This window comes from Microtus oregoni, unplaced genomic scaffold (assembly GCF_018167655.1).
Source record: "Microtus oregoni isolate MIOR12 unplaced genomic scaffold, Mior012 000005F_ref0000423, whole genome shotgun sequence".
In the NCBI taxonomy this organism is placed as follows: Eukaryota; Metazoa; Chordata; class Mammalia; order Rodentia; family Cricetidae; genus Microtus; species Microtus oregoni.
This window is the reverse complement of record NW_024543064.1, coordinates 45,517,249-45,541,170: the sequence shown is the minus strand read 5'-3', so window position 1 is coordinate 45,541,170 and position 23,922 is coordinate 45,517,249. Positions and strand designations below refer to the sequence as shown.

The following is a 23,922-nucleotide window of genomic DNA, read 5'->3' as shown; positions in this document are numbered from 1 at the left end:
GAAAACTTTGCCAGCTTTGCTGATTGATGAACTAACATAATGGTAATCAAAAAATGCAGAACACTTGGGCAAGGACTTTAAAGTTATTGAACCACAAAGTAACAAGAGCCCATTTATCCCATTTTGGCATACACAAGTGTTTTTGATAAATGAATTTTTTCATTGACAAATTCTGAGAATGATTTAGCTATAAGTATCTTATCCACACTCAGTTGGGAAAGAGCAGTTTGAAATTATTGATTGGAAAAACAGTGTGTTGGGAACCAGTGACTTACAGAACGCGAGGGAGTGTGACAGGAGATGTCCCGAGCATGGGACACTTGAGCTCATGCATGCAGACAAGGGAACTGGCTCCCTGTAGATGCTGAGGACAGCACAGGTGACAGTGTTGACAGCGGGCCTCAGTCAGAGTTCCTGTGTGCTGGGTCCTGTCCTGAGCAGGTGTGTGAGTCGTTCTTCATTCAGCCTGTGAGGGGCAGGTCCTGGCATTTGCCTGGTTTTACAGATGACACTGGAAAGTGGAGAGCTCAGACACTGTGGCATATCTCTCCCTGAGGGTGGGTTTTTCCCACTCCAGGAGGAGGTGCGTTCATGTGGGATGTGGGGCTTCTTTCTTCTAGGCTGCTGGGAACAGCATCGCCTCTGAAACATGGCCGTTGTTATGTGTTTTGTTCCCTTCAAATATGATAACATTCAAACTGTATTCTAGTTCTTGTCCCCTCTGTAGCAGTCCTTTCTAATACTGTCTCATGCCCGACACATGTCTGTGCAATACAGAGGGGATGCCAGGACATCTGGTTTAGATAAACAGTGCTACTGGCATTCAAAACAGACTCTGAACTTCTAACATCAGGCTTTCCCTTCTTGGGGTGATGGCTGGCAGGAGTCGGAGAGAATCACAAAGTCCAGAGCCCTTTTCAGTTTGTACTTTCGGGGAACATTTTACTCATAGGTGGGATAGGGCTTGGTCTTTCTTTGGTGTTGTGTTGGCTTTGGGAAATGTTCAGGTTTTAAGGGCGATACTGTGTGCCTTATGGATATCACATCCTGCTGAATTTATTATAAAATAGAATAAATTCCTTGTCCATGTCTCTTACTGCATCTTCACACATGTTATTGCTTTAACCTGGACTTGACTAGAGCCTTCTTTGTTTATGATTCACAGCACCATCTCTTAGGACCGCCATAGTGTTGGGTAATCACCACAAGCTCCTGCTCCTCCCCAGGGAAAGGAGGACAGAAGCAATGTGTTCTGGGTTCTGAATGGGCTGCTTTTTATCCTGATGATCTGCAGCATTAAGTTTCAGAGGTGAATCTGGTGGCCTTGGAGACTGAATTGTTGGTTTGGGGTGCTGACTGGCTCTTGACTGCTGGAGTTCAGATTGTGGCTCAGTCCCTTGCTCTCCCCATCTGCTCTGTAAATTGATGTGAAATAGTGTCACTCACCATGTCAGGTCGTTATGAGCAGTAAAGGAGTTAACACAGTGCTTACAGTTCACAATGAAGTAAGACGATGGGGTCTCAACCCCTTTCTCACTGGTTATAAGCCCTACGGTCTCAACATTACCCAGTCCTGCAGCATTCTAGGACGCATTTCCCACCAACATCTGGGACTTTGATCACCACTGGCTATTTGAAGAAGGAAAGGTGGTTTAGAAAGAGCTTTATCTTTTCTTCATGTGCACCCACAATTTTGGTAACCACACGCTCTTTTATTAGATAGTGTTTTTAAAAAAAGATTTTTATGCCAGACATGATGGTGGACTTGGAGGAAGAGGCAGGCAGATCTCTGTAAGTCCTAGGCCACTCTGCTTTAGGATCAGGTTCCAGGAAAGCCAGGTGATACATAGAGAGATCCTGTCTTTTTTTAAAGGAGATTTTTTAAAATTATATTTTATGTATTTGAGTTTTGCCTGTATGTGTCTATGTACCCTGTCTGTGCTATGTCCACATAGTCCAGAAGAGAGCTTTGGATTCCCTGGAACTGGAATTGCAGACAGTTGTGAGCTACTTTTAGGGTGCTGGGACTCTAATCTGGATCCTCTGGAAGAGCAACAAGTGCTCTTAACCACTGAGCCGTCTTTAGCTCATTAGGTGTTGTTTTATTAATTTGTTTGTTTATTTATGTATGTATCTGTTTGTGCGTGCATGTTCCATGGTGTGTGGAGGCCAGAGAACAACTTGTAGGCTTCAGTTCTCTTCTCCCACCACTCATTTCTGGGGATTGAATTGATTTCAGCAGGCTAGCGGCAAGTGGCGTCACCCACTGAGCCTTCTTGCTGCCCCTCCCCACTTTTGTGGTAAAAATATCTAGCATAAGATCTACTCACTTACAAATTTAAACGCATACTGCAGAATGACCTCTGGGAGCAATGTCATAGAGCTGTATCTAGAGCCTACTGCGTCCTCATAACTGCCCTACCCTGTGTCTGACTTTACCGACTGTAGATGCCTCATGTATGCCAAGTCAGGCAGTATTTGCCCTGTGCCTACCTCATCTTTCCTAACCTACCATCCCCAGTGTTCATCCATGCTGTGGTACATGGTAGGATTGCCTTCTTGGGTAAGGCTATTGTGTGTGTATATATGCGTGCATACATGCGTGTATTTGCTTGTGTGTGTGTGTGTGTGTGTGTGTGTGTGTGTGTGTGTGTGTGCAGCCCCACATCTTCACTCACTCTTCTCTGAGTGAGCATTCAGGCTGTTTCCATCTCTTGCTGGAAAGCACACTGTCAGTAGTAATGTATAGGCAGCCCTTAGATGGGCGGAGTAGACAGAACAGAATGCTGGGAAAAAGGGAAGTGTGGCAGAGGCCGTGTTTCTCCTGCCTAAGAAGAACGCTGGTTAGATTCACACTGGTAAGCCACAGTCAAGTGGCGATACACATTAATGGAGATGGGTTAAACAAATATGTAAGAGTTAGCCAGTAAGAGGTTAGAACTAATGGGCCAGACAGTGTCTAATTAATACAGTTTCTGTGTGATTATTTCAGGGGTTAAGCTAGCTGGGCAGCGGGATGCAGCCCACTCCTCCTTACTACAATTCATCATTTTACATTTCCGTGAACAAAGTATAAGAGTTGAATCTTTCCATATTATTGTTATTTTTTGTATCAGCCTCCTAACAGGTGTGAGATAATATCTCACGTGTTTCTGGGGTGCAGTTCTTGAAGGTGTTGTGATACTGATAAGTTTTTCGTACATCCATTATTAACTTGTATGCAGTTCTTGAGGTTCTTATGTCTTTTGCCCATTTTTAATTGAGTGTCCTTTGCTATGGAGTTGTAAGTTTTCCTTGTCTGTTTTGGACATTAATCTCTTGTCAGGTATATTGCATGCATATATTGTTACCTGTTTTGTTTGCTGTGCAGAAGCACTTATACACAGATTCAGTCTCTGTCCAAGATTGCTGAGCTTTGCTTTGTGCCTTGGAGAAAGTGCGTGTGTCTATCTGTGTGTGTGTGTCTGTGTGCATGTGCATGTGTATTCTATTGCTGTCATTATGAAGTGCCCCATGTACCTATTGGCTATATCTGGTCTAGAGTGATAGTCAAATCCAGTGTTTTCTTACTAATTTTCCATTGGAATTAACTATTTATTATTGAAAATATTGAGTATTAGAGATGCCATTGCTATTATATTGTGGTTTGTTTCTGTCTTTAGATCCTTTAATATTTATATATTTAGAGGAGCTTTGATGTCGAATGCATATATTATTTTATTAAAAATTTTTAATACAATCTTTTCTCATTTTACACAGCTATCCCCATTCCCACTGCCTCCCCTCCTCTCATCCCACCCTTTCCCCACTTCCATCCCCATGGAATGCATATATTTTTACAACTATTTAATTCTGCATGATTAATTGACCTATTTATTATTGTATAATGTCCTTCTTTGTCTCTTTTTATATTATGTCTGTTGCAAGTTGAGCTACCCTGCTTAGTTTTAGTTTTTGAGTCTGTAAAGTGAGGTAAGTCTCTTGTAAGAAGCATACAGTTGAGTGGTTTTTCATTTAGTGACTTTTTTTTCATGAATTAGAGATTTGAATCTGTTGTATCTAGAGTAATAAGTGGTAGGGTGTAACTAATTATTGGGCTAGAGAGATGGCTCAGTGGGTCAGAACATTTGTTGCTCTTATAGACTACCTTGGTTCAGTTCTTAACACCCAAATGGTGGCTCAAAGCCACCTGGAATTCCAGTTCTAGGGGAGCCTACACCCTTTTCTGATGTCCTTTGTTCCATACATGTGATACACATAAATGCATGCAGACAACACTTATACGCGTAAGATCACGTAAATAAATAAGAATTTTTAAAAAGGGCACATTATTGTTGTTTTGTTATTTTCTGGTTGTCTTATAGTCACTTCTTAAAATTCCTGTCTTGCTTGAGGTTGGATGTTTCCATGCAACAGTGTACTTGGGGTCCTTTCTATTTCTGCTCTGTATATCAACTAACAGTTTTGCTTTATAGTTACTGTGAGGTTTAAGTAGATCGCCGTATCTATGTAACAGCTTGTTTCAAGCTGATAATCAACAGCTATTTGTATTTCAGTCTAAGTAGCTTCCTTGGCGATTCCTGGAGGGTGGGGCTGGTGGCCATGAACATTGCCTTTGAGGCAGTGTGGACTCACTGTGCGCTCTCCCTCTTTCCACCTCCTAGGTAGGGTTTTAGGTGCAAGCCACCACACCCCATTCTTCTAGTTTTTTGTCTCAGAAAGTTCAGTTCTCCCTCATCTATCAAGGACAGCTTTGCAGGGAAAAGCCTTTCGGTTGGCGATTATCTCTTTATCACTGGAATATTTCAGCATCCCCTTCTCTGCTAGCTGCAAGGTTTCTGCTGAGAAGTCTCCTGATAGGCGGTGTTGAAGGTGTTGAAACAGCCTTTTAAAGAGAGGTGTCTCTTATCTTTTGTTACTCTTGGACTGTTTCTTCCTTTGAGTTTGAGCATTATGTGTCATAGTATGCTCTCTTTTGGGTTGAATTTGACTGATGACATCTGTACCTCCTGTCTCTGGGTAATGACATCTGGAAGTTCCTAGCGTCATTTCCAAGTTCTTTTTGGTCCTCCTTCCTCTTTCTATAGCTTCTGTGATGTGAGTGTTTGCTCTCTTGATGACCCATAATTTACACAGATATTCTTTGTCATTCTTCTTCCTTTACATAATTTCAAATGTTCTATCTTTCAGCTTACTCTTTTTATGTCCAGTAGAGTTTCATTGAAGATTTTTATTAAGTTTTTAATTTTAGTCATAGTATTTTTAATTTCCAATATTTTTTAAAGATTATCACTGTTAGATTTCCCAGTATTTATCTGAATTGTTAACTGAATTTTATTATTTTTTATAGTTCTTCGAATTATTTTCTTTGTGAGTGTTATTCTGAATTCAATTGTCAGACATTTTGTAGGTCTTCATTTCTTTGACGTCCATTATTGTAACCTGTCAGTTTCTTTTCAAAGTGCTCTGATATTCTTTGTTCTGTTTTATTTTTAATATAGGGTCTCATGTAGTTCAGGCTAGCCTCAAATTGGGTCTGTAACTAAGGATGACTTTGAACTTTTGACATCCTGTCAGCTTCCCAAAATGTAGGATTACAGGTATGGTCACTGTGTCTAGTAAGAGGTTCTGGGGATAAAACTCAGGGTCTACCAGCTGAGATACATCCAAACCCAATGATTTTATTTTCTTCTTGGTTATACTTGTGTCTTCCTACTGACGTCTGCTTCAGTGTTCTTCGATGTACTCCAGGGTCAGCTAGTGACAAACAGAGTGGGGCGAAGCTGTTGTAGTTTGAAATGCTTTTGCTATCTACTGGGCTAATTTTTTCATATTTTTCTACATATCAAATATTTTAAATATTGCTTTCAACTTTGTTACTTAGATTGAACAGGTAATATTTTACTTCTCTTTTGATTAACATTTGTAAGGTAAAAAATTCCTAAAGTCATGTGTTTGTTTTGTTCAGACATACATAACCATGAATGTTCATACCTGTTAGTGGGATATATTTGTGTGTATGTATGCATGCACAGGTGTGCTTGCGCACAGGCACACATGACAGCAGCACTAACATTGTGGCCATCAGAGGACAGTTTTCAGGAGCTGTCTTTGTCTTCCTTGCTGAGCAGGGTTTCTCTTGTTTCTGCTGTGGTGCTGCCTATTCCAGGCCAGCTGGCCCACACCTTTCCAGGTGACTTTCTTGTCTGCAGTCTGGATTACAGATGATGTCACTGCATTTGGGTTTTTATGCAGGTTCTGTGCCTCGAACTTGGGAAGTGAGACCTTTATGGCTAGCACTTTTGCTCACTGACACATTGGTCCTGCTGTTTTTTGGGTTCTTTTAAACCTAGAGACCTTAATGTGCTTAAAGAATTACACTGGCTGGGCAGTGGTGGTACATGTCTTTTATCCCAGCACTCAGGAGGCAAGGGCAGGTGGATCTCTGTGAGTTCAAGGCAAGTCTGGTCTACAAGAGCTAGATCCATGGTTCCTGGACAAGCTCTAAAACTACAGAGAAATTGTGTCTTGAAAAACCAAAAGAAGAAAAAGTGGAAGAGGAAGAGGAAGAGGAAGAGGAAGAAGAAGAAGAAGAAGAAGAAGGGAGGAGGAGGAGGAGGAGGAGGAGGAAGAGGAAGAAGAAGAAGAAGAAAAAGAAGAGAAGAAGAAGAAGAGGAAGAGGAAGAAGAAGAAGAAGAAGAAGAAGAAGAAGAAGAAGAAGAAGAAGAAGAAGAAGAAGAAGGGGAAAAAGAATTGCAATGATTTGAATATTGAAAACGAATTTCAGATAATTTCTTCCTCTTTATTTCCCAACCTTGGAAAACATCTTATTAGTGTTTTATGGGCAGGGAGGCAGCATAGATGTTGACTGGCTATTGAGTGTATGTCTTGGTTAGGTTTCTATTGCTGTGATAAACGCCTTGACCAAGAGCAACCTGAGGAGAAAAGGGTTTATTGCAGCTTACAGTTCTAGGTCACAGTCATCATGGAAGAAAGTCGGAGCAGGAAGTCAAGCAGGGCAGGAATCTGGATGCAGAAACGATGCCAAGGCCATGGAGGGTGCTGTTTACTGGTTTGCTCATCATGGTTCGCTCAGCCTGCTTTCTTATAGCACCCAGGAGCACCAGCGCAGGGGTGCTCCCACTCATAAGGGACTGGACCCATCCACGTAAATCATCAACCAAGACAATGCCTCGTAGGCTGTCCCATAAGACAGTCTGGCTGGGACATTTTCTCAATTGAGGTTCCTTTTCCCAAGTGACTCTAGCCTCGTCGAGTTCACATAAAACCAGCAACACAACCTGTGGCATTTGTCATATGTTTTAGGTATCACAGTCACACAATTTAAGGCTTTTTGGTTCCACATTTTGACTAATCTGATAGAATTTAGTTCTTAATTTATTCAGTAGTAAAATAGGAAATACAAACACAATTTTTCTAGTTCTTAAAGAAAGAGTAAATTAAGATGTGAAGAAAATTGAACAGACTTCTAAAAAACCTCCAAGACCTTGTATGGAGAGCTTAAAAAGATTTTTTTTATTATTACAAATACTTAAATATAGTTCAGAATTAAACTCTTACTTCCTTCCCACTCAAATACTTGAATTATGCTGCTAGAGCTACCACCATTAACAGTTCTTATGTAGCCTTCCACGGTGTTCTGTGTATTCAAGGGTGTGGATATGAGTTTGCATACGTATACTAGATCCATATGCATCCTTTAAAAATAGTGTGTTTAGGATGGCCTAAATATATTTTTTCATGTAGTTGAGAAAATTGGACAGATTGATATACCTTAAGTGTACTATTTTCTACATGTTTGTTCATTTTTTTTCTCAGTGTATCATTAGGTGTAAAGTTTCTTAAGTGCAGATTATTTTTAGTAGAAAAGTTAATTGATGTGGAAGATTTTCCCCTTACTATGTGTTTCCAGTGTCAGCCGTTCTGAAAATGTTTGCAGGCTAGGAGTCAGGCTTGTGTTGATGCAGTGTTATGTTGTGTGAGCTGTGCTCTTCTCTTCATTCTGTTTGCAACCCTGGGAGCAAACCCAGAGCCTAGTATCTGCTAGGTATGCTACTCTACTGTTGAGTGTGGTTCCCAGCGTGAGGATTCCTTCTTTTAAGTGGTGAACAGATTCTTTCATTAAAATGATGATAAAAAGTAGAATATTTTCAAAACATATAGTGACACAAAAGTAAACTTAAATGTGTTTTCCTTTTCTCTCTCTCCCCTTCCCTCTCCCTCTCCTACCTCGTCTTTCTCAGCCCTTTGGATACCTGGCTGAGTTATTTGTTTTTAAAGTTGTGGTAACTCAGCTCATTGTATGCCTTTTTGATTCTGTGTTTAGGCATGTGTGGACGTAAGAGCCAGCTCAGTATTTTGGCAGCAGATGGAGTTTTCGGAGCGTCTTTATGGCTACCCAAAGTTGCCAGAGTGGCTGTCAACACACCCTTCTCATGGGAACCGAGCTGAGCACTTGGACAGACTTATACCACAGGTAAGCTAGCCCAGACCACGGGTGAGTTAGCCCAGACTACAGGTGAGCTAGCCCAGATCATCAGTGAGTTAGCACTTTTAAAGTATAGAAAAAGTGAGTTTTAATGTGCAATTATTTTCATTACTATAATGATTGATTATTGGCTTTCACAGAGTTGGACTGAAAAGGAAAGCCCTATTTACCCACAAGTCTTGGGTATAGTAGGTTTGTTCCCGCTGCTCAGCCCTGAAATAATCACTCAGAAACTATATTATTTGCAATACTGTTTGGCCAATAGCTTACATGTCTTTATAGCTAGCCCATATCTTAAATTGACCCATTTCTGTTAATCTGTGTATTGCCATGTGGCTGTGGCTTACTGGCAAGGTTCTGTCCGGTATCTGTCTCTGGCGGGGCTACATGGCTTCTCCTTGACTCCATCTTCTTTCTCCCAGCATTCAATTTAGTCACCCCCACCATCTACCTCTATTCTGCCCTGACCTTTATTAACCAATGGTATTCACAGCATACAGAGGGGAATCCCACATCACTTGTGGGATTGCTATGTACAGCTGAGATTTTTCAATGTGAAGGTCTAACTCTTTAGTGTCTGACTTTGTAACTAATTTGGTAGTATTTTAAAACTTTAGTTGGGCCTGGAAATATAGTTCAGTTGGTGGGTGCTTGCCTAGCCTACTGAAAACGCCTGATTTCGTCTCTAGCACCCCATAAACTGTGATGATACACACTAGACATACCAGCGCTTGGGCGGTAGAGACAGGAAAATCAGGAGTTCTAGGTCAACCCCAGCTCCACAGTGAGTTTGAGGTCAACATGGGCTACATGAGACCCTGTCTCAAAGAATAAGCAAAAAGGGAAAAGGAAACAACTTTTTTCAATATGTTGGTTATAATTTGTTTTAAAATGTCTGTTAATAAGCTATATATAAGTTTTGGATTAAATGGGTATCAACTCTAGTTTTGATTTGTAGTTTTCGTTTGTTTGTTTTTGAGCCAAGGTCACACTGCATAGCCCTGGGTGACTTTGAACTTACTGTGTAGACAAGCCTGGCCTAGAATTCACAGAGATCCCCTGTTTCTGCCTTCACCTCCTAGGTGCTAGGTTTAAAGATGTGCTCTCTCATGGCTGGCTCTGGTCAATTTTTTTTTTTGTTTGTCTGAGATAGCTATATGAGCCTAGGCTGACTTTGACCTTTTGTGTACAGGCTGACCTTGAACTTTGAGGCTGACCTTGAGCTCAGAGTGCTGAGTGTAGCCCCTGTGCTACTCCGCCTGGTTTGTACAGTCCTGGGATCCAGCACAGGCTTCATGCATGCTGTGCAGGAACTCTACCAACTGAGCTACACTTCCATCTCTGTGTGGCTTAGAAACAGTGGGGATTTGTTTGTAAATTCAGAAACAGGGAAATCTTAGATCAAGATTGATGTCTTGTAAGGATCCAGTTTCCACTTGATAGATGGCTGTCTCCTAGTATAACCTTACATGGTGAAGTAGGAATCGTAGGCTTTGGAGTCAGTTTGTCCATCTGTCCATCCATCCACCCATCCATCCATCTGTCCATCCATACGTCCATCCATCCATCCTTTGTTTATTTATCATTGTATTTTAAGTCAGCCCTCACTCTGGAGCAAACCATTTGCTTCAAAGAAGGTGTTCTTGAACTTGAGCTCTTCCTATGTCAGTTTCCCCAGTGTTGGGACTGTAGGCATGGGTCACTATGCTAGGAATAGAACATCTTTTAATGAGGCACTGATCCCATTGGGATTGACCTTTACACTCTGATCACACTTCAAAGGCCTCATTTTATACGGCTATCACCTGGGTATTAGGATTTTCAGCATGTGAAGTCTGAGAGACACAAACATTGGTTGGTTAGCACCTTTTATCTAAATCAAATCTTATTTAGATCCTTAACATGAAGGAAAAACATAGCAAAAATAGTAGTGACGCTTACCTGATGTAATCTGTAGTACTGCTCACCTAAACTGGGTAGTAATGTGTTTCTCCCGTAATTGTTTATACTGAGGGCCAGCAAAGACCCCAGATGTTAGAGGCCCTGGGGAGCTTGTGACTTGTCTCTAAAGTCATGACACACACAAGTTCTTTTCATTTTAACTCAGTTTAATTCTAAACTGTGTGGCTTGTTAAAACGAGATAACAGATTCTACCAGCCAGCTGTGATTTGAAGCCTACCCTAAATTCTGAAGCTGTCATTCCATCAAATCCCTGAGGATCTTAAGACAGGTAAAAAAAAAGATGTGTTTGAGGGAGGTCTGTGACACAGGAAGGAGTTGATTAGAGAGCACAGGGAACATGGCTGGAGAAACAAATGTTATTTGGGAGCCAGTGAGGAAGGAAAGCAGGGGAGATCTTTTTTTTTTTTTTTTCTAAAAATAAACCATCCCAGTACAGAAATTTAATTTGAAAACTGCAGGTAAATTTCTTATATTTTTCCCCCAAGTGATTAAATTCAATTTGAAAGCAATAAAACTCTACTACAACATTGGGAATAATTCAGTGGTTGAAGCGAGAATGATAGTTAGTACAAGGGTATACTGTTAATTAGAACACACAGTCATAAAGATTGGAATGGGCTGCTCTCCTATGTCTGATTCTATAATGGAAGAAAGCAGCCATGTATGGAAGATGTGTTCCTACACACCACTAAAGACTACATTCTTTTTCTTTTTTTCTTGTTTTGTTTTTTTGAGACAGAGTTTTACTGAGTAACAGCCTTGGCTGTCCTGGAACTCGCTCTGTAGACCAGACTGGCCTCGAACTCACCTACCTCTGCCTCCTGAGTGCTGGAACTGATGGTGTGTGCCATCATGACCTGGCAAGACTACATTCTTATTTACTTGGGTTATTTTTCTTAAATGTGTACAGGGTTGAATTTAGTAAGGCTTCTGTCCCCTGACAGTTGGATAGTCAGACACATTTCTAAGTTCCAGGGCACTGGTGCTCAAAATGTTTTGCAGCAGACACAGTGTTTTCAGTGGCGCCCTGCAGAGCTAGTAGAACTGGTGAAATCTTTTAAGTTCACCTAGGAACTGAATAGAGAACAAGGTGAAGGGTGGGTTATTCACAGTAGAGGTCCTCTGTGCTTCCTCAGAGAGAGGACAGAACCAGCTGCGATTCAGATGTTTGGGGAAAAAAACCAAGAGAGCAAGACCTTGTGGTTCTGTGATGGGAACATAAATTTTCATGACTTTAACATTTAATTTCAAGTGCTAAGGATTATATCTATTTTATCAGATTCTTAGAATGCCATTATGAAATATATTATTTCTTGATATAATTTATCAACATTAAAGATGTATTAAATGTTGAATTTGAATCATTGTGTTGATGTTGATGTTGAATAACTATGACTTAGGTCTTGATTAACTATGCTGTAGGTCTTGTAAGTGATAGGAATAGCATAGACGTGTTCACCCTCATCCACCCTAACCCTCATCCACCCTCACCCTCATCCACTCTTACCCTCACCCTCTTCCACCCTCACCCTTATCCACCCTCATCCACCCTCACCCTCACCCTCATCCACCCTCACCCTCATCCACCCTCACCCTCATCCTTACCCTCATCCACCCTCACCCTCATCCTTACCCTCATCCATCCTCACCCTCATCCTTACCCTCATCCACCCTCACCCTCATCCTTACCCTCATCCATTCTCACCCTCATCCTCACCCTCATCCATCCTCACCCTCACCCTCATCCACCCTCATCCTCACCCTCATCCACCCTCATCCTCACCCTTATCCACCCTCACCCTCACCCTCACCCTCATCCATCCTCACCCTCATCCACCCTCACCCTCATCCACCCTCACCCTCATCCTTACCCTCATCCATCCTCACCCTCATCCTCACCTTCATCCACCCTCACCCTCACCCTTATCCACCCTCACCCTCATCCATCCTCATCCTCACCCTCATCCACCCTCACCCTCATCCACCCTCACCCTCATCCACCCTCATCCATCCTCACCCTCATCCTTACCCTCATCCATCCTCACCCTCATCCTTACCCTCATCCATCCTCACCCTCATCCACCCTCATCCTCACCCTCATCCATCCTCACCCTCATCCTCACCCTCATCCATCCTCACCCTCATCCACCCTCATCCTCACCCTCATCCACCCTCATCCTCACCCTCATCCATCCTCATCCTCACCCTCATCCATCCTCACCCTCATCCACCCTCACCCTCATCCACCCTCACCCTCATCCTTACCCTCATCTACCCTCATCCTCACCCTCATCGACCCTCATCCTCACCCTCATCCATCCTCACCCTCATCCACCCTCATCCTCACCCTCATCCATCCTCACCCTCATCCACCCTCACCCTCATCCATCCTCACCCTCATCCACCCTCACCCTCATCCACCCTCACCCTCATCCATCTTCACCCTCATCCACCCTCATCCTCACCCTCATCCTCACCCTCATCCACCCTCATCCTCACCCTCATCCACCCTCATCCTCACCCTCATCCACCCTCATCCATCCTCACCCTCATCCATCCTCACCCTCATCCACCCTCATCCTCACCCTCATCCATCCTCACCCTCATCCACCCTCATCCTCACCCTCATCCACCCTCATCCTCACCCTCATCCACCCTCATCCTCACCCTCATCCACCCTCATCCTCACCCTCATCCATCCTCATCCTCACCCTCATCCATCCTCACCCTCATCCACCCTCACCCTCATCCACCCTCACCCTCATCCTTACCCTCATCCACCCTCATCCTTACCCTCATCCACCCTCATCCTCACCCTCATCCATCCTCACCCTCATCCACCCTCATTCTCACCCTCATCCACCCTTATCCTCACCCTCATCCACCCTTATCCTCACCCTTATCCACCCTCATCCTCACCCTCATCCACCCTTATCCTCACCCTCATCCACCCTCATCCATCCTCACCCTTATCCATCCTCACCCTTATCCACCCTCATCCTCATCCACCCTCATCCTCACCCTCATCCACCCTCACCCTCATCCACCCTCACCCTCATCCACCCTCACCCTCATCCACCTTCATCCTCACCCTCATCCACCTTCATCCTCACCCTCATCCTCATCCACCCTCATCCTCACCCTCATCCACCCTCACCCTCATCCACCCTCATCCTCATCCACCCTCATCCTCACCCTCATCCATCCTCACCCTCATCCACCCTCATCCTCATCTTCATCCACCCTCACCCTCATCCACCCTCACCCTCATCAAGCCCAGTCTCTAGTGAAGGAGTTGGACAGCAGGGGAGATGTGAGAGGTGAGGCTGTTGTAGTCTCTCTTTGTAAAGACTCTAGTCCTGTTGGGTAAGGATCTCGTACTTATTAGCCTAATTTATCCTTAATTACCTTCTTGTAGCCTCTGTTCCCAACTATGTACATACTGGGGGCTAAGACTCTGAAATAGGAGTTTCTGGGAAAACAACTGATTCTTGGGGGCGGCTAATATGTGAGCAGAGTGGGAGGGTTGTTGGAAAGGCAGTGGAAATGGAGTAGCTAGGGTTGGAGAGATGGTTCAGTGGGTCAGCTGTTGGCTATAGAAGAACGAAACTGCGAGTTTGGACCTTCAGAACCTGTGTAAAGCTGAGCATAGTCTGCAGTCCCAGCACTGCTCCAGTGATTTGGAGGCAGAGACAGGAGAATCCCCAGAAACTCAGGCCAGCTATTCTGGTGTACTCAGCACTGAACTAGAAGAGGCCCTTTTTAAATTAGGTGAGGATCAACACTGGGAATGCCCTTTGTCTTCCAGATAGATCCCTCTGTCTGCATTCATGAACACACACGTACACGCACATACACGTGCACACATGCACACATTGCATACACACATGCTCATTGGTTTAACAAACAAACTAAAGTATGATGGCTAGAGTAAATGATCCCAGTGAGGTCTCTGAATTTGCTCCAAGGTAAGATCTTAATGGAGGGCCCTGAACAGAGACTGGAGACACGATGTCCTGACTTGTTCACTTGCTTTATTCTGGAGGAATTTGACATCATATTGTTCAGAGAACAAACTATTCCCTTCCTTGTTTTGTTTGGTTTTTGATCTAGGATCTCTCTATGTAGTCCTGGGTATCTTGGAACTCGCTATGTAGATCAGGCTGGCCTCAAACTCAGAGATCCACTTTCCTCCCTCCCCAGTGCTGGTGTTAAAGGCGAGTGCCACCACACTGGCTTCTTATTTTGTTTTTGAGTCAAGATAGCACCATCAAATTGAGGGGAAAAATGCACTTACTATTTTATTAGTGTGAATTCTGGGGGGAAAACAACATGTATAAATGCTTAGTTAATCATGTTAATATCCACTAGTACATGAAAGTGATAAATATAGGTTTGTAGTAATAATATTATTTGTTGTTGGTTAGCTGATATGATATAATTTTATTTACTTGAAATAATCAGTTAGATTTAGGAAACATATTCCACATATTTTGGTTACCATACCAACTTGGGTGAAAAACTGCAGAACAGATGTTATGTCAACCTGTTGATGTTTCATAGCTTGAGCTTCAGAATTACAGTTATGCCGTTTAGACTTTGAGTTTATGTACATCATAATTTGTCCTTGAAAGAAATACCTTATTTAAGTATAAAATATGAATCAGTGTGAATAACAGAAATTTTGTTGAAAGGTTTATTTTAAAATCAAATCTTTCGGGTTGGTTTTCTCTGTGTTCCTGCTGGTTTTCTTTCTCGCTGCCATCGCTCTACATGAGGGTGACAGGGTGGGCAATCATAGAAGAACTAGAAAACATTTAATTTGGAATCGCTGTTAAGGTTATGTAATTATAATCATAATTTGAATAGGATTTGTTTCTAAGTATTTTAATTGTAAACAACATTCCATCTCTAGGCACGAGAATCAGTTGGTAGCAGGCTGTAAATGCATTCATTTTAACCTCATTTTATTTTTAATCCTTTAAACTTTCAGGCAGCTGGGAATTTGAACTCATGTGTAAATCATTCTTATGCATTTGTAATTGGATAAAACAAATGAATAAATCATTAATATTGTGCATCTCATGAGCAGAGAATATAAGTGTTTAGAATTACCATGAAATGTCATTGTTGGCCATGTGTAAAAACATACACTGCTCACCTTGCTGAATCTCATTTGGTCTGACGTGGAGAGTGTTGAGGAAGCAAGCAGCAGCTACTGTAATTGAATCGGCCTCTGAATCCTTAAAAAGCCAGGAAGCCCGGCACTAATGTTGTCTAGAACCTTAAGAAACAACATTATGACTAAGTGAATGGACTGTTAGAAAAAATTACTTTGAAGGCTAAGGCAAGAAGGAGTAATGGTGTGTGTTTAAAATGGAGGTGGCCCCCGAAATGTCTTGCTCTCTGTTTCCAGTGGGCTCTTTTAATCTAATCACAAAGCCATTCTGGCATTATTTTTTCTCCTTTCTCCTTTCACTTAGTTACCATTTATATGTCACGTATAAATAATTTCCGTCTCACTTGATGTGTAGAAAGATCCCAGTATATGCCAGCAGCTGGTTCGTACTTCAGTTGTTACTGGAAATAAATGTAGCCGGAACCTTTAAAAAACAAAATACTTGAGCGCTCATTGCTCATGCCTTTTTAACCTTTTGAAATGTTTTTATGGAATATAACAAGATGCATGATGTTTGTACACATCGTGGAGTGTCAGGTCAAGCTAACAAGCAGATCCGTCACCTCACAGCTTTGGAGGGTGACAGCTTATGTCCACATCGTGGCTGTTTCAGGTGTACACTGTTACTGGTTATGTGTGCCATCTGCTACACAGTGGTACTCAGCACTTCCTCCTTTCATCCCACTGAAAGGTTGTCCCTGGCCAGCATCTCCCCATCTCTTCTCTGCTCTGGTGGTCACCATGCCCTCCAGTTCCCCACGTGAGATCACACTGTGCCCTTCAAATTCATCTGTGTTGGGACAGATAACAAGACTTCCTCTTCTGTGTTTGCTTTGTGTTTGGAGCTTCACTTTGTAGCTGGGGCTGACCTTGAACTTGGCAGTTTTCCCAGCTCTCTGAGTGCTGGGGTTCTAGGCCTGTGCTACACTGCCTGGCTAGGATTTCATCATTCTGGTAGGAGGGGTTGGCTAAAGAGTTTTGTTCAGAAACCTTAGCCTTACTTATGATCCCTGAGAACAATCTACCTATGTCAAAGCAGCCTGCTAGTTTAGTTTATTTACTGGAAGTTCTCAGTTACTTACCTCATAACTTTTGACCATTTCAAAAATAAGTCAGACTTCAATTTCCATTGTAGTTTGTAAAAATAAATGATTTGAAAGATAAATATTTTGATGTGTAACTGATTTGTATAAATATTTAGTAAACATACCTTAGATTTATTTAACTCATTAATTAATGAGGAACATGGTAAAATGTCACAACTAGTGGAAAGGACAATTTAGCAACCATAATGTAAGAAGTCCTGTGCGAGATGTAAGCATGACAAACCCAAGGCCTCTGTGTAGTCTTGCGGACGAGGAGCACAGGCTCTGCTAGCCCAGCTGGAGTTCTACTGAGGGAATTGAGCCTGGGTTTTTATCTAATCCAGGAGTTGGGAGCTGACTCCAAACGGAGTGGCCATAAATTCTGTGAGTTCATTGGACTGTGCAGGTCCAAAGAAACAGCTGTTTACTCTGGCATTTCTCAAACCTGCAAAGTGTTGTCAGGGTTCAGAAAATGATTCCCTCCAGCAGACTCGGGTTTTGACCTGATGCCTGTGGCTGTCTTCCTTCTGTCAGTAGACCTCTAAGTCTTTGGAAAGGATCCATCCATCCTTTGTCTCTCCCTTCCCCTCTGCCTCCCTTTCTCCTCCCACTGCTCTTTAGCCATCCTTCAGCCATCCTGGGGCTGATAAATAAGATCATAGTCAACAGAAACACACTAGTTATAAAACAGATTTACACATAGGGCAATAAATGACGGCTTCTTACCAGACATAGTTTGCTTCCATTTCCATAGACACATATAATTTTCATTATTATTAATGTTAAAATAATAGAAATAAGGCAAATATTTGGTGAGGCATTTTAGCCAAATGATATTAGTTAGTAGTAGCTCAGGTTAAATTCAGAAATAATTAGAATGTGTATATAGACATGAAAGCTGGTTTCAAAAACTGTGTGGTGTTGTGTGTATGAGTATGTTTATGTGGTGTTGTGTGTATGTTATGTTTATGTGGTATTGTGTGTATGTGTATGTTTGTGTGGTGTTGTGTGTATGTGTATGTTTATGTGGTGTTGTGTGTATGTTATGTTTATGTGGTATTGTGTGTATGTGTTTATTTGTGTGGTGTTGTGTGTATGTGTATGTTTATGTGGTGTTGTGTGTATGTTTATGCGGTGTTGTGTGTATGCTTATGTGGTGTTGCGTGTATGTGTATATTTTTGCAGTTTTGTGTGTATGTTTATGCGGTGTTGTGTGTATGCTTATGTGGTGTTGTGTGTATGTGTATGTTTCTGTATGGGCTGTTACAGTAGACGCAGCTAAGTGTAAGAATGGCAGGAAGCTAGAATGAACCTCCGTAGGCTAGTGTTGGAAAGAAGTAGGGTGTCAGTAAGTCAAATAAAATTTATTTTAGGAACCTATATAGTCACAGAAAATTAACCAAGACAAGGGCTCTGAGCCATAATGGGGCTTTACTGTGGCGACTTTGTCCACAAGCACAGAGAACAATTTCTTAGTGGCTTATTAATTCTAGCATCAAAATATAAAAAGGGACATCAACTGTCTGTCTCATTTTATGAGCACAAATGGTTTTGTTTCAGCAATTTGATTAAAAAGTCTTTTAAAATTTATGAGTTGGGATCATTAATTAGCAAACAAGTCAGTGTATATCACAATTATTATTTATCACAAGCAAACAAATTGTCCTCACATCCATAGGTGGCATCTTGAAGGCACACGAGGGCTAAAATGCAGTCCTGACTGATTTCTCTCTCCTGTTCTTCTGCATCCTGTCCACAACAGTCTTTGTTTCCTCCGGTGTGCATTAGGAATCTCCGTGGACCCTCACCATGGCCACTGCTTAGAACAAGTCACCATTGTCTCCTAGTTCCCGAACCTCTCTCCCTAGTCCATTATTTCCATTAATGGCCTATTTGCAACGTACAAGAATTGTCTTTTACATGTTATTTTCTTGCCTAGAACTTTCTAGAGTTTTCTCATGTAACTTAGAATGAGAATCTACCCTGTTCTAGTTACTTTCTGTTGCTGTGATGAAACATTGGCCAAAATGAGTTTGGGGGCCGGATGGTTTTATTTAGACAGGTCACAGCCATCACTGAAGGAGCCAAGGCAGGAACCTGGCTGGGGTCAGGGACTGAAACAGAGACTTCAGGGGAACGCTGCTTACTGGCTTATTATGGCTCATTCAGCTTGCTTGCTTATATAGTCCAGGAATGGTTCTGTCCACAGTGGGCTGGACCTTCCCATGTCAATCATTAGTCAAGAAGTGCCCCACATCCACACCCACAGGCTAATTGGATGGATGCCATGCCTCAGTTGAGGTTCCCTCTTCCCAGGTGACTCTAGTTTATGTGATGATGATAAAACTCTCTAGCTCAGTCCTGTAGTCTTCCGATCACTGCCTGTTTTGCTCCACAGTTTTCCTTGGTTCTAGTCGTTTCACACCAGGCTTGTTTCTTCCTTCTGGACCCCTCCCCCCAGTTGTGGATTTCTCTGTTCCAGACGTCACCTTCCCGAAGGGGCTTTTTCTGCTCCCTCAGTATCAACTAGCCTGTCTCCCGTGCAGACATTCTCCCTTCTCAAACTAGAATGGTCTTAGTTCCTGTTGATTGTCTTCTACCATGTGGCCCCTGTTCTCTGTGGTCTCTCTGGTGATTACATGGCTTCTGAGATACCTAGTGAATACTTAAGTGACCAAGGCTAGATAACAATAGAAAACAACAGACAAAAACAGACGTTCTGCAGTAGAAATGAATAATGCTTTCAATGCGTAGACGATATTAGCTGTAGGAAATCATAGTTATCAGTGACAAAAAGATGCTCACAAGAACTGGGGATGTAGAAATAACAGTGTGCTTAGGAGTCTTTGCCTCAATTCTGACCAGGTGACCTTGCTTAGAGGAAAATCTAACCGTTGCTTTTCTCCATACATTGTTAGGTTAGCAGACCCTTCAAATGTATGTTTTATGAACCCATGTGTCTGTGGTAAGGCCCTGCCTCCTTTCCCCTCCTCACCTCTTGACACTTTCCTAATAAAAAGTGGTTTGCCTTAAGACAGAAGCTTCGATAATGTTTGTAAATTACTGCACAGAGCAACACTTGTTGATCTCGTGACACTTTGGAATCTTTAAGGTGGCTTGCTTTCATGCAGACCTTCAGTCTTCCTCAGGATTCTTGGTACTGTATTTTCTAGTTATTAGATTATCTTTCCATTTTCTTATACATTGTAGACTCTTCATAATATTTTTACAGGACTTATTAAAATGATTACTCATAGTTTAAAGTCTAGCCTGCATTTATGAAGTGCATGTTATATGCAATACATAGATTTAAACAGAAAATAAAGACAGTGAGAGGCATATTCTAGGTGCACATGGGAAAAATTCTCACTTTTGAAGAAATATCAAGATTTATTTACTATGACAGAATTGAATTTATAAAAGAAAAAAGATGTTAGCACATTGAAATGTAATAGAATATATAGAAAGAAAGCCAAAAGTCTAGAAAATATTTTATCAATATATTAAGTAAGCCTTTCTATTCTAGAGAATTTATATATATATATATATGATATATAATATAATTTTTCTTGAGAAGAAGTAGAATGCAACAGTCCACATGCAAGGAAACAGTAATAGGACATCTTATTAAGAATAGTTTTTCTAGCAGTTAAGGAAAGAGATCAAACATTCCCAAAGTGCATATACTTAGTACAAAGGCCATTCAAAGAAGTATGTGGTACAAAATTCATTAGCATAAAAGCATACTAGACAAAAGCAAACATTACAGCCTTTTTATTTCCAAGCCAACTTTTTAAGAAAAGGAATAGATTTTTTTTTAATATTTGTGAAACTTTAGATATATAAAAGAATTATTCAAGACAAGGTCTCATGTATCGCAGGCTGGCTTCACACATATTCTGTAGTTGAGGATAACCCTGGAATTCTGATCTTTCTGAGTCTCCCTCCTAAGTGATGCAGTTATAGGCATCCCCTTCCATGCCCACTTTATCCATGGTTCTGTGCATTCTGTAGCTTTGGACACGTGGTGTGGTATACATCCAACCTATAGAATACAGAGGTTTATTCCTCTACCCATAAACATCCCATGCCTGTTTATCTTTCTTTCCGTCTGTCCTCTACAGAGTGAGGTCATTTGGGGGCTGGTTGTGTGCAGTAGCACTCTGAGACTGCCCTCTGTTTGATAGTGACTCTATGCAGTCACACGCTGTTTTGGGTTTTCCCAGCGTATGAAAATGCATGCTTCTGTTGCTGTTCCCTAATGCTCCACTTTTAAGCCTTCTATTTATTCCCCACTGCAGAGAACTAGATCTAGCCTTCTTTTCACCCCTGGTGGGCCGCACACATGCACACACATGCTGCTCTCTTCTTTCCCAAATGATTAAATTGTGATTTGAGTTGATTCAAGATTTGGTATTTTCAACTATAAACAACAGTTACAACCGAGTTACACAGCGCGTTATAATTACTCTTCCTTTCCCCACAACATTTTATTCTCCCTAGAGTTAAAAACTGTTGTGAGTTTGATTTTCTGCTCCGTCTCTGTCATTAGCATCTATGCCATCCTGGAAGGTCACAGCTGTGAGCAACTTTGTTGTTGCTGTTTTTATTCAGTGGGTTCAGTCATGGATGCTCTATTATTTTTCTTGTGTTGAAAACAGTCTCTCTCTTTTTTTTTTTTTTTTTTTTTTTTTTTTTTTTTTTTTATTTTTCGAGACAGGGTTTCTCCGTAGCTTTTGGTTCCTGTCCTGGAACTAGCTCTTGTAGACCAGGCTGGCCTCGAACTCACAGAGATCCGCCTGCCTCTGCCTCCCGAGTGCTGGGATTAAAGGCGTGCGCCACCACCGCCCGGCGAAAACAGTCTCTTATAGGAACTTCAGAGCCTTGTTAATATGGCGTTGTTCTCAGTATCTGCTAAGGGTGATCAGCTGTTTGCTCTCTTGGGGACCTGTTAGCTCGCCCTGTGGCTGTTGTTACACAGACAACTGCTGCCTTCAAAATGATGGTCACTGGATCAGATCCTGGAGAGCGATGACAGACTCACCTGTGGTTCTTCTTCACGTGATATACTTGAGTTGACGTCTATGTAAACACGCAGACATGTTCTTTTACTTTTGGTTGTCTTGTGCAGACCATGTGAGGAACTACATTGTATTCTTCCTCGTAGGCTCTCAAACTTCGGGAGGTCTGTAATTGCCCACCCCTCTCTGGACCAGACCCTCGGCTGCTGTTCCAGCTTACCATGAAGCATTTTCTTGAAGACTCAGAGAAAGAGGACCTCAACATCACTGTTAAGAAACAGAAACCGGATGCTCCCCTCATTCAGAAGCAGGAGCAGATACCACTGACGTACATGGTTGAGAAATGAACGACAAGCTGAACTAAAATGTATGAGACTTGGGGTGTGAAGAAGACAACAATCCTCATCATTTTCGTGCCGCTCTTAGAAATGATGTTCTCAACGAACAGGAAATGGATATTCATGGTCAAGCCATGCATATTACAGATATCGGAATTTTTCTAGATTTGTATCTTTTATGAAGTATCAATGTATTTTAATCTATTTTAAAATACTTACAATGAGGAAAATGTCACAGAATAAATTTATATTATGCATCTTACTGTCATCCATATCTGCTTTAGATTTGGAAGTCGGGCCCCTAGTGGATACATACTCTGAGTGTAGTAATTATTTTAAAATCTTCCTGCTCAGGCTGCGGCAGGTTTTGGAGTCTGGGTGGTTATGTAATGGGTAACTGGTAGTCTGAAGTGATGGACTGCACTGGGTGTTGGGGTGTGTGGAGAAGGGAGTAACTCCCAAAGGAAATACCTCCAGATGGATGTTAGACACTATTCTGTTCAGAGGCACAGGAAGGGCTGTTTGAGGTTCAGGTGATCTAGTAAGCAGTGTAGTAGGGGGAAAAAGGGGTCTTCATGCTGTCAGTATCTAGAGAGGCAGGAGTGAGCGTTGCCTTCATTCTCTTGCTGGCTGATGGCCAGGTGCTGTGGAAAGACATGGGAACAGGTGCTCCAGGAGCATCCCTGGTGAAGCCAGAGGTTGGTGACCATGTTGTGTGGGAATGGAAGTAGATTTTAAAACATGAGTTATTTAGCAGTTTTATTTATGCTGCAAGGTTGGTAGCCTTAGGCTTTCTTTTAAAGGAATGGTTTTCTTGAAACACGTTGTCTTAGTGAGGGTTTCTGTTGCTGTGAAGAGATACCATGACTACAGCAACTCTTTTAAAGAAAAACATTTAATTGAGCTGGCAGCCTTCATTTCTGATGTTCTGCCCATTATCATCATGGAGGAACATGGTAGCATGCAGGCAGATGTGGTGCTGGAGAAGTTGCTGAGAGTTCTATATCTTGTAGGCAACAGGAAATGGTCTGAGTGTCATACCGGCAGAAGCTTGAGCAAGAGACCTCAAAGCCTACCCTGATAGTGTACAACTTCCTCCAATAAGACCACACCTCTTAATAATGCCAACCCTTAGGGGCCATTTCCTTTCAAACCACAGCACATATTAAATGGTGCTTTGCTGGAGAACTGGAAGTAAAAGGAAATTCTTTATATAGAGAGTAACTGCTCTCTAGGAGCTGAGCCCTTAAAAGATCTGTTGTTTTATTTTTCCTTAAGTAAGTGTGTGTGTGTATTATATATATTATATATATATATAATACATACACACATACATACATACATACATACATACATACATACACAAGTGCATGTGATGACCAAGGAGGCCAGAAAGGGTGTCAGATCCTAGAACTGGGGTTGCAGGTGGTGATGAGCACCTGACATGGGTTCTGAGAACTGAACCTGGGTCCTCTGAAGGGGCAGGAAGTGTTCTTACCTATGGAGGCTTCTTTCTAGCCCCTGAGCAGAGCCCTTTTTATTTTCAGTTGTTACACAATCATATGAGGCAAGTTTGATTTTCATTTTATGTTTATAAATGGGCTTGGAGAGGCTTAATAATGTGCCCGGTGTCTCCTACCCAGAAGGAACAAAATTATATCTCTGGTTACCAGTTTGTTCATTTGCTCAACTCTCACGTACCAAAGGCAAAGCTATAAAAGGACAAGGAACAAATTGCATTCTCTACATCTGTTTGCTTCGATATAGGTGAACATCTTACACCTATAAAACCACCGTGTTGTCTGCAGGATGGTTTTCTGAGTCTTC

At 42.0% G+C, this 23,922-nt stretch overlaps 1 protein-coding gene across 2 annotated transcripts in view; it reads left to right on the top strand.

The window, feature by feature from the left end:
- Positions 1-22,374, top strand: part of Oma1 (OMA1 zinc metallopeptidase) — a 58,289-nt gene extending 35,915 nt beyond the window's left edge. For both annotated transcript variants that reach the window (XM_041652458.1, XM_041652457.1), the window contains exons 8-9: positions 8,348-8,497; positions 21,904-22,374. In XM_041652458.1, coding sequence (XP_041508392.1) covers positions 8,348-8,497; positions 21,904-22,104 — 351 coding nt within the window. In that variant the 3' untranslated portion in view covers positions 22,105-22,374. The remainder of the gene's footprint in view (positions 1-8,347; positions 8,498-21,903) is intronic.
- Positions 22,375-23,922: the final 1,548 nt, after the last annotated feature.